General features: G+C 41.0%; 1 protein-coding gene across 2 annotated transcripts in view; it reads left to right on the top strand.

Moving 5' to 3' along the window:
• The window catches only part of pitpnc1a (phosphatidylinositol transfer protein cytoplasmic 1a), a 97,690-nt gene that overhangs the window by 61,633 nt on the left and 24,026 nt on the right, over positions 1-12,031 (top strand). For both annotated transcript variants that reach the window (XM_015945738.3, XM_015945739.3), the window contains exon 2: positions 2,530-2,678. In XM_015945738.3, the coding sequence (XP_015801224.1) occupies positions 2,530-2,678 (149 nt within the window). The remainder of the gene's footprint in view (positions 1-2,529; positions 2,679-12,031) is intronic.

Genomic DNA, 12,031 nt, shown 5'->3' with positions numbered 1-12,031 from the left:
ATGACGCTATAGTTGTTCAATCACAGTAGCTCTTTTTAAAATACAATTCAAACAGTTAAATTCCATATTTGGCTGCAAAAACAAGTAAATTTGTATCTACAATTAAATCTTTATTTTTAGATTATAAACATTTGACCGGAAAACTGTTGGACATTAAAGGGGCCATATCATGGAAAATCCCCTTTTTTGGAGCTTTCTACCATGTTGTATTGTTATTTCCTCATGAAAAATAAACCCAAACCAGTTTTTGGCTGCATTCATGCATTTTCTTGTCTCAGCTGCAAATTTTGAGTTTTATTTTGAAAATCCTGAAAAGCCTGGATGGAAATTAGGTGTGTCATCAGGTCCTGCTCCTCCCCCTGAAGTTAGTCTCTGATCTGAACACCACGTGCCCTGGAAGTAGACCACTAACGCCCACTGAAAAATTACTTCTGCATTGGGGACAAAACACCACCATAAAAACGATGCGTCCTGTCCACAAAGATGTCCATAATGGCCAGCATTGGATATGTGTGTTAGGCAGCAATTGATTTGTAACAGACTCAATATTCCAGTGGTTAGAGTGCTAGTGGTAACCACTGGACTACCAAGGCCAGTACAGCAGCAAACTTGCCTTAAACCGGATGGATACTGTACAACTTTTTGTCTTTTTTGAGCCCATTTTCCACTCGTGTGAGAATCTTTGAGATTGGGGCGAGTTTTGCACCGTGTAGTATACAGGGGGTTACAACAGGCGATTAACACGATCAGCAATTGTGCGCTTGCACAAATTTCAAGCGTGTTTGATATTTCGCTCATTCCACATGGGGGCATCACACTGATGAAACAGCTCTCCAACCCAAAATTACCAGAACGGTTTACCTAGCGCATGCCCCAACTCCACAGTTATTTCTGTTTCAACACATATTGTTTCCTTTCATTTTTACACTTTACTCTTTACACAATGACAAGGGTTGTCAAGAAGGCGAGTTTTTTGTGTTTATGTAACATGGATCCCAAAATATTTTCTACTTCCTTTTTTTCATCTTCCTCCTCGAACCCCCAGAAACCCCTTTGTGACCATCTACGGCAAGCCCGAAGGACAAATAACATAACAACGCAACAGCCTCTAGATCTTCTGGGGATTTCGGACTCAAAAGATCCAACGTGTTGTGTTAAAATTACTATTCTAGCACTTTTTCAGGTCCAATGTGTTGCTACCAGATGTACAGTGTGAGAACATGAGAGCTTTGCTCGGCGAGGAAGTCTTACAGATTGAGATGGAGCTGAATGCTACAAGTCTGACAGTGTCCACCCGGCTGAAGACGCTGTTATAGGTGCGATTTGATGGAGCATCGCTGAAATGAATCGTTTCATTTCCAAGTATAAATTCAGGCTGACGAAAATAACTTATAAAGATAAATTACATCTCAGTAGTGCCATTGATGATATTTGATCTTATACGGTGCCTAATTTTGCTCTGAAATGTTTAAAGTAGCATGGTTTTTAAGTGCTAGATGTGTAAAGAAACTGATGTATGAATGTGACAGAACAAATGTTATTGTTACTATTCTTATTCTTATTACTATATGAGGTCTGTTGCGGTATGTGATGTCCAAAATCCTGCCAGATTCCAACAGCTGTGCAGTCAGAATCTCACCACCAGCAACACTCCTGCTGGGAATTCTGCTACCCAGCAATTTGCTCTCCTCTCATGGCCAGCAGATGGAAAATCCTTAGTAGTAGTCCAATATTAACTAGATCAGCTTTGTTCCACTGCACTATCATATTTCTGCTGGGTTCACTCCTCTGTAGGATGTTGAGTCACAAGTCAACATCACAGGCTGGCTTTGTTCTTTTTTGCATTAGCTTAACACAGCTATCCTTAGTCGAAGCACACTGTATTTATGTATGTGTGTGTCAGTTGAGTCCTACATGACCCCTTAGCAATTCAGCAGGGCAACATAAATCTCCATCAGGACGGGCTCTATTTCTCCGACACTGAAATAGGTCCACAAGCAGTCGGAAACTTCTGTCGCCAAGCATCCTCTCTCCCTGTGCCGGTCGTTTCCTGAATGTATGGAAAATAGTTGCCACATGACACCTAAATCCACCTAAGGCAGCTCAGAGTGACATTATGACAGGGCCAAGTGGGTCAGTCAGCACTGAGAGGAAGATTGTTGGTGCTGACTGATTTATCACAGAGGTCCGTGGGACAGGGTTACCTTACTGGCTGTTGTTGCTGCTTTTGTTGTCGTCCTGGACTTGTTACTATGTTGCAGACAGCCACTAATCAGCCAGATATGTTTCTGGACAGTGACACTACATCCTGCAAGAATGTGCATGAGTGGTAATCCTTGTATTTCTCCCTCTGTATTGACTTTTATTGACACAGTAAAATTATACGACTGAGTCAGTTGCTGATTTCCTTTCAACCTGCCTCCAGATCCAAATCCACACTTATATTAACGTAGCAGTGGTGATTTCTTAATTTTGTCAACAAAAACATCTTTAATAGTCTAACATGAACATATTCTGTTTGTGTTTCAGTATCGGGTCGGTCAGCTGTACATGATCAGCAAACACAGCCATGAGCAGAGCGAGCGTGGAGAAGGTGTGGAGGTGGTGCAGAACGAGCCGTACGAAGACCCGGAGCACGGACCGGGCCAGTTCACGGAGAAACGGATTTACCTCAATAAGTGAGTGAATCACTTCTCTCAAAATCCAATGCTTTGTTCTTTTTTTTCCCACAACACAGTATTAAAATAGTTGTTTACCTTGAAACTGACATGTTTCTGCTAGCGACTTGGCGTCACTTCCGTTTGAAAAAAATTAAAAAGTTATAGATTATGAAGTTACACACAGAACGAATGTAAAAAAATTGTATCACTTCTGTTATGTCGCACACTGGGGTGTCAAACTCCAGTCCTCTGTGCAGCAGCTCATCAAGCTCTGCAGAACCCTTCAATCACCTGCTGATTAAAATCAGGTGTGTTGAAACAGGGAAAACAGTAAAACATGAGGGATAGCGGCCCTTGAGGACCGGAGTTTGACACCTGTGTGACTAGAGTCAATAAAGATTGTCACCTTTTCAATGCCTTATAGTCTTTTTTGTTGAACTGTTCATAGATTAAGGTATGCCCAGTGGGTTGCACTGTTGCCTTGCAGTAGTAAGGGTGCAGATTCAAATCCTTTATCCTTGAGGATAGTGAACATCATCTACGAATCGTATGTGGATTTGTATGTTTCTGTGTGTCTCTGATGGATTGGGGCCCTGTCCGGGATGTCCCCCAATTCTTACCCAGTAAGTTCTGCAGCCTGTCATACCTCGTAGGGATGTAAGAAAATATCGATATGCTGAATCATTACAATATTTTGTGTCATAACACAGAATTGATAGTTAAAAATAGTGTTTAAATGTATTTTGAGAATATTTACTGTATTTCTTTTGTGTGCAATTCAAACTCCAACTGCTAGAGGGCAGCAGATTTTGACGCCTTCATTTTGACAGAACGGGAAAATACCGGATGTGTCCGAAAGCATCTTGCCTGGTTTTCCAGTTAAATCCAGTCATAAAAATTGCAAAATATCGTCTGGGTTTTAGTTTAGCAATTTTTCGTATCTCTCTCTATATTGTGATATATATATTGTATAGCCAGATTCTTGCCAATACACACATAACGGTATGAGTGTCTGCCATGAAATCATGAGATCGAGAGGTCAAATCTACATTCCAGTCATACCAAAGAATTAAAAAATGGGACACATTGCCTCCCACCTGGCATTCAACATTAGATCCAGGACGTGGCCATGTCTACAGTTCACCCCTCCCACAGTGGATGGATCAATGTGGATAACAAATTTCACAACACACCAGTGTGTGTAATAACTAATGGGACTTTAATCTTTAATCTTTTTTAATCAATAATATCTAAATCATCCACCAAACGGCAGAGGACATAAAAGCTGCAGGCTTCTGAGGAATTCACAAATCCTGATAAAGAGGTAGAACTCTTGGGAAATATACATCTATCCATCCACCCATCTATTTTCATCCGCTTATCTGGAGTTGGGCTGTGGAAGCAGCAGCAGAGAGGCCCAGATTTCCCTCTCCTCAGGCACTTGGGTTGAGCTCCTCCGGGGGAATCCCAAGGCATTACCTGGCCAGCCAAGAAACATAGTCCCACCAGCGTGTCCTGGGTCTTCCTTTAGGTCTCTAACCTGTTGGATGTGCCTCACCAGAGAGGCGTCCAGGAGGCATCCTGGATGTACATTGGTATGCCTGTGTCCCTTATGCCACATAGTTCTGGAAACCCAGGTTTTTCCTTTTATCCGTTGTTTTTAGTGGTTGAAGGTTGCAATAAGAACAGATGGCTGCTTATACTGAGCCAGGATCCAATGGAGGTTTCTTCCTGTTAAAAGGGAGTTTTCCTCTCCACTGTCGCTGCATGCTTGTTTAGTATGAGGGTTGCTGTAAAACCACTGAAACCAGTCAGTGACGATGCAGTCTGCTGATTGGCTTAGTGACCTGAACTGTATTGGAATGTTTACTTTGAGAAGTGCCTTGAGACGAGTCTTGTTGTGATTAGAGATTGAATTCAATTGAATGAAATAATAGCTTATTGCCTTTGTTTGTTTACCTGTAATCTTGTTATTTTTTCTTCCTTTTCTCTAAGTGTTTGTGCTGCTTTAGTGAGTGAATTTCCTCACTGTGGGATTCATAGTCTATTCTATTATATTCTATTAAAAATCTAACAGTATAAATATATTTAAGCCAATATCTACGGTGCTTTAACAGCATCAGCAGAAACCGTTCAAGCTGTCATGTCTGAGTTATGAACAGATTAAAAATGTAATTTTGTCTACCCTTCCCACTGGTTTAGCTTTTGATGATCGTTTGTGAAATGTGATAAGCGTGAAATTGAGATTTTGATTTCCATTTACGTAGATCACAATTAAACTGTCTGGTGTGTGAGACGTTTAATCTGGTTTTATTAATTTACTGTGAATATGACACTTCATCACCCACTGCTAACACACAGCAAGAGAATATTTTATACATGAAATTTAAAGACTTCACGTCGTATCACGTAGACTGATAAGAAGGATCTAGCAGAAGCAGACTGGGGCAGCACACTGATGTTGATCATTTTTAAAAGAGGTTTAGACAAAACAAATCAATGAGCTGAAGAAGAATTTTTAAGATAAGAGAGACTTTGGTTGATCAGAAAACTCAGAAACACAATGTGCTTTATACTGCCAGTGCCTCGCCTATGTCAGCGCATCCCAGGGCAGCTGTGGCTACATTGTAGCTCATCATTACCAGGGTGTGAATGTGTGTGTCAATGGATTTATGACCAATTGGGTTGTAAAGCACCTTGGGGGGTTCTAGCACTCTAAAAGGTGTTTTATCAAAAACAGGCCATTTTTACTGGTCTAATATAAGGTGTGTTTGTGAAACACTTGTGCACTAATCAGTTTGTTGTGACTCATTTTATCCAGCAGTAGAACCATTTAATGTTCAAAATGAATAACCACATTGATCAATAAATGTCTGGGAGGTTAGTGTCTTGTGGAATTATTGAACTTTATCAGGAGCTTGGAGCTGGAGCAAGTTGAATGATTTTTAAACACTGAACCAAAGTGAGAAATGGGTGATAATTTAGCTTTAACAATTACGATGACAAGTGGGCCTTTTCCATTAACACCTATAGCGTAGATCGACTCAAGCTTTCTTCATAAGTCATGGGTTTGTAGTTTGCCACCCCTTGTACCTGCCTTGATGTGGTACCAAGCATACTGAGCCATGCCGAATTTTTTTAGCTTATAGCACTGGTGCTACGAAGGCCATAGGTTTTTGTAGCACCAGCATAAAAATTTGTTACAATCTCTAAAAACCAAAAGTAGTTCTTACAATTACTTAAACACAATGACAAACACCAGTGTGTTTAATTAAAACACAATAACAACCACCAAGCAAATTCCTGGTAAAGTGAGCCTCACTCACGTACTTTACAATAAAGTTGATTCTGAAGTTTCTCAAGACATTTTTGTCAGTGTAATTTAAAAAAGCATTCTCTTTCATTCAAATTAGTGTAAATTTGTTCATTATAGAAGTCCATCCGCAACGGCATAGACATAGAGGAGTAGACACCAGGCTGATCGCTACTGTGTAGGATAGTCGCATTTTCGTGGTCTACTGTTTCGTAAGCTGTATAGTTACCATGATGTTTTATCTAAGGCTTTAGCTCCATGGAGATCTGGAGCTCTCAAACTGTAGTAGAGTGCCGTTCATAAACCCATTTACACACACCAGAATGAGAGCTCACTTTATTATTCATCAGGCAAAAATGCCAGCCAGTTTGGTTTGCGCACAAAACCTAAAATAACGTTTCCCCCATTCAAAAATAAGCGCTTTCTTGGTATCAAAATGCAAATAAAATAAAGTAAATAAACTGGATGGACGGATGAATGGATAGGTGGATGGTATCACCTTTAAACAACGGCACTAATTCTAAATTGTTTAATAATTGTTTTACACTTTTTAAAAATTATTTTACACAAAATTTTAAAAATCATCCCTAGAACAAATTATAGCTCCAATAAACAGAATTATTTTTCTGTCACTGAGATTCGTATCTTTTATAATTTTAGCACTTTGGGATTTCTTTTTTTAGGTAACAGCCTTTTTTGTGTAAAAAATCCAAAAACAGTTTGTCATTTTAAGCGATATTTATGCGGTTCCCAAACTTATTTAGCTGTGCACCATGTCGACGCACCCCCAGCCCCTACACCAGGCTGTGGCTATGGGTATATATATATATATATATATATATATATATATATATATATATATATATATATATATATATATCAGACGTCACGCTAAACAATCACAGACAGGGTTAAAAAATACATTTTGCTAAGCTGGACTGAGCAAGTTCCACATTGACTGCAATAACATTTAGGAACCACTTTCCGACTAGTTTAGAAGCTCACTATTTTAATTTTTCAAAAAGCAGCAACTCTGGCTTAGAGAATTTGGGTATCTTTCTCTGTTTTCCCTTAAATGCTGACATTTGTTCCGAATTAGCATTCTATAAATTAAAGCAAGTCTTGCTTTTTTTTTCTTCTTCTCTTGGAAATTCTTGAAATAGTGCAGAGGTTTTCGAGAGATAGTTCTAAACTTACATCACTATTAAAAGGTATTGGCCAGACTCTGCATTAAAATTGTAGAAATTCAGTATAACTACACTTTACCATCTATATAAACATGTACTGGGCTCAGTTTTTCATTTTGTGAAGGAATTTTGTCATAAATCATTACAGAAAATCAAAATCCTCTCCTCCAGAGAGTGAAGAACTGTGTTCCGCCTACGTCACTCCAGCGCTTAAAACAAGGTAGTTGCTAATGCTAGTATTGTGAATAACTGTATTTTGTTTACTTTCGTGCTCTTAATTATAATGGAAAATTTGTTTACAACTGCAGCTGTTTTAAATAACATAGGTTTGATCTAAAATTATAACCTACATATAAATCCATCTGGAACTGCGCCGCTACTTCTGGACTCCGGGTCCTGTTAGCATGACTGCAGCAACTCTGTTAACTGTGTTAGCTCCTATAAGGAATAAAACAAGTCATTTGGGAAAGCTACGACACACACAGATATAATCTAAAAAATGATTCCCATATCACTAATAGATCCTCCATGGACCAGTAGAACTGCCATGCCATCCTGGATTAGTGCAATGTTTAAAAGACCCAAGAAATGCACGTTGATAAAATGCACAGAATGAACGTACAGAAGATGGTTGTTTATAAGCTTTGAAATGTGAATTTATTTTAGTATTATACAAGTTTTGGCAGTAATTCAAATGTCTCTGTAAACTGAAAAATGTATAACTTTTGTGCAGCTTTTGCTGTAGAAGTTTTTGCAGATTTTTCTCCCCATGTCTAATTCCAACGAGACAGAACGAAGTAGTCCACAGAGAGCCCAATAAGGGTCTGTGACAGACAGCTGGTTCCATTTATTCCCAAAAGTCAGAAGAAAAGAGAGCTGCAAAAACCAGGTGATGTGGTTGGAACAGACATGTCGATGTGCCTCTGGGAAATCTGAACTGTCACTGACACACTTGGAGACACTGTGTGTCATGTGTGTTTTTATGTGAAGCGAGCTCTCGGTTGGGACAGAGAAAGATGAGGTCAGTGTAAGTGACAGATAATTTGAGCAGTTGCTGTCGAACGCCGAGGCTGTGTCTCTCCGCCCACAAACCACCTGTTACTGTGTTATAGCTGCAGTCTGTGCTTGTGTGTGTGTGTGTGTGTGTGTGTGTGTGTGTGTGTGTGTGTGTGTGTGTGTGTGTGTGTGTGTGTGTGTGTGTGTGTGTGTGTGTGTGTGTGTGTGTGTGTGTGTGTGTGTGCATGGCTTGTAAATAAGGCAGAGTGGAGGACATGTGGCCCGGTCCGGCGGGAAGTCTGACAATACATAATTTCTGTGATCACCTCTTGGACAAATTATAAGGACAAAAAATTAATAATAATAATTAGTTGTTCAAAAGACAATTATTTTACACCCATGTCTTCAATTGTCCTGTCTACTTTGCATTTCTCTGATACATTAAATTATACATTTTTTAAAAAGCTGGTAATCTGGCACATGCAACACAATCTCCAGCAACACCAGGTTCCCACCGATTTACTGGTCATGTCCATGGTTTGGTGATAGAATGCAGAAACCTTTAAGTATCAGATATAGCTCACATATTAAACTTAATAAAAAGCAACTACTTGACAAACATTGTTACAATCTTCAGCAGAGTCATGCAATTGCTTTTACTACATATCAACAGCATGGTTGCAATTTCAGACTTAGTAGTTGTTGTCATTTCTTGGAGCTGTCAGCCGGATTTTCCTTTGTTTCTTGGCAGATCCATTCATCTATCCATCCATCCATTTTCATCTGCTTATCTAGGTTCAGCAGCCTCAGCAGGGAGCAGGGACTTCTCTCTCCTCAGCCACTAGGGCCAGCTCCTCCAGGGAATCCCAAGGAGTTCCCTGGCCAGCCGAGAGACATAGTCCCAACGTGTCCTGGGTCTTCCTTTAGGCCTCCTCCTGGTTGGAAGTGCCTGGAAATCCTCACCAGGGAGGCGTCCAGGAGGGATCCGAGCCACCTCAACTGGCTCCTCTTGATGTGGAGGAGCAGCAGATGTACTCTGAGCCCCATCCGGGTGACTGTGCTGCTCAACCTATCTCTTAGGGAGAGCAGTGAAAACTCCTTTCGTCCTCTTCTATCTGCGATCTCATTCTTTCGGTCACTACCCGAAGCTCATGACCATAGGTGAGGATAAGAACATAGATCGAACGTTAAATCGAGAGCTTTGCTGTCTGGCTCAGCTCTCTCTTCACCACGACAGACTGAAACAACACCTGCATCACTACAGAGGCAGGACCAATCCACCCATCAATCCCGCGCTCCATCTTTCTCTCGCTCGTGAACAAGAGCCCAAGATACTTAAAATACCAGATATCAGGGCTCTGAGTTAAAGTTCAGATTGAGAAAATGTTTGCAGGGGATGTAGGAACTACATATTCATCCTCTTCCTCCTCACCATTTTCATTTTGGTGTTTTGTCAATTCTGTCTTTTTCGGTATCCCGTGATTACCTTTTTCTTTTTCCTTTTTTTATTCACATTTTTTATCTAAAATTTTCCTTTACTCCTCATTCTTCATGATGATTTTTTAAAACCTTTTTTATTTAGTTGTTCTTGTGAAGCAATTCATGATTTTTATCTTGAGAGGCGATGTATAAAAAATTGTTCTTCTTATAAATGTTTTGGTCACAGTGGCCCCTCTACCCCCTCTGTTCTCCTGTACTGTTTTTGGTATAAAGAGAAAAATGTCTAATTTTACATCCTCATTGACACAAACAACCACAGATCTAGATGATAACTGGTTAATCAGAGAAACCACAGATGTGGCCATTTACCAAAAGTCATTTTATGTTTGATTCAGAATCAGAATCAGAATCAGAATGAATTTTATTGCCAGCGCTCAGATCAGATCAGAGCATAGGAACTTGACTCCATAGTGCAACCTGACCAAGGTTACACATACACATATAGACAGGACAGATACAGGCAGACCACGGGAGCAGCCATGACGGCGCTCCTTTGTAGATGAATGAGGGAATACATGAGGAAAGTTCAGGGGAGGGAGAAAAAAGGCATTAACAGGGTTACACCAGCAGGGTGTAGCACTCTAATGCAAAAAACACCCGACATGTAAGCACAAACATCACAGTTCACAACATGAGACCCGGTAGGTGTGTGTGTGTGGGGGGGGGGGGGGGCTGGAATCCTGGTTTCCTCAGTGGGGGCTGCCTGTGGCGCTTAACCAGCTGGCTCCGCAGGTGGGAGGGAGGTCACGGGGAAGCACAGAGAGCAGTGAGTCCTTTAGCTTAATGACCTCGGTAGAGACCACAATCTGACGGCGGGGGGTGGGTGGATAGAGTTTCACAGCATTTGTCTGCATTCCTTCCATCATGGGGTTTTTTGCACGCAACTCCAAGGCTGCTTATGGCGTCAGATTCGATAACAGAACTTTGTTTGGGTCAGGCAGAGATAATTTTTCCTCTCTGCCTTAAAGTCTGTATTGATCATTCAAGTCCTCCAGTGAAGCCAATTAGGTGATTAAACATCTCCACACCGTCCGGTGACCCTTTCCGAGATGTTATCAATCCTGCGCGCTAACACCGGTAACGCAGCTAAGACATTGTCCAGCTTGCGATTCACCTCGAGCAACGTCCCAGTCTGTGAGGTATCCACACGGACGGTGCCGTCCATGGTTGCGGGTCGCCCTCCAATCGCTCCCGTCATCCCAATTTTACGGAAAGCCAGATATCCTCCCACTCCAATCAGAAGAAATCCGACGATCATCAGGCCAAATATCCACATATCTTCGACGTCCTCAATGGACAGCTGAGAGAGACAGATGATATTCCACTTATTCCAGGAATCAAACATATATCCCGCTGCATGTGTCCCTTGAGGGCAAGCGCAAGCCCCCTCCTCTGTCCTCATTGTAGAAAAAATCTTATCAATCGCATTGAATGACCAATTAATTAAATCCATGCTGAAAAATAGTGATTGCAGAGGAAATGCAGAGAAGCGCTCTGTAGGCAGACGGGACAAAAAGAGCCTTGGGAAAATACAGATAATGGAGGAAAGGCAGAAGCGACTGCTCCCTGTGAGTGCCGGAAGAAGAAGAAGACATTCAATAATTCAAAGACATTTGGTCAAACAAATACACTTGATCATTTTTTCTGAATTACCAGAGTTGATTATGTTTATGTTTATTCATTTGGCAAACACTTTTATCCAAAGCGACTTACAATTTTTGTAACCTATAGGGCATGTTGTGATCTGTGGGGGAAACCAGAGTACCCAGAGGAAACCCACGCATGCATGGGGAGAACACGCAACTCCACGCAGAAAAGCCACAGCCGAGCCGAGTTTCGAACCTGCAACCTTTGTGCTGCGAGGCAACAGTGCTAACCACTGCGCCACCATGCAATTTTGGGGACAAGCCATAATCAGAGTTTGCTAAATCTGGATGCTGTCACTGCGTTATAAAACACATCACATCAACAGCCAAGGATTGTCATAGATGGGTATAAGCTTATGTTTGGTGAATTACAAAATTACTATGTAAGGCATCTTACAGGAACTAGTCCAGGTTTTTATTACTCTGTTAGGAGCACAAAGACTCATGTGATACAATCCTTCAAAATAAGAGTTTTCAACAAAAAGGACGGCGAAGGAACGCGTTCATAAACCTGTTCACGCACGCCAGGACGAGCACACTCACTTTTACATTCGTCAGGCAAAATACGAACGAGTTCAGTTCATGTTCATGAAAAAAAATTAACAATCGTTCAATGAACGCATTCGGGCACAACACTGCCCTTGATAATGAAAAAGTTTTATTTTTGTCTCATCTGTCCATAAGGACATTCTCCCAGAAGCTTTATGGCTTGCCATCATGTAATCTGGT

Source organism: Nothobranchius furzeri, chromosome 12 (assembly GCF_043380555.1).
Source record: "Nothobranchius furzeri strain GRZ-AD chromosome 12, NfurGRZ-RIMD1, whole genome shotgun sequence".
NCBI lineage: Eukaryota > Metazoa > Chordata > Actinopteri > Cyprinodontiformes > Nothobranchiidae > Nothobranchius > Nothobranchius furzeri.
This window is presented reverse-complemented; position numbering and strand designations above follow the sequence as displayed.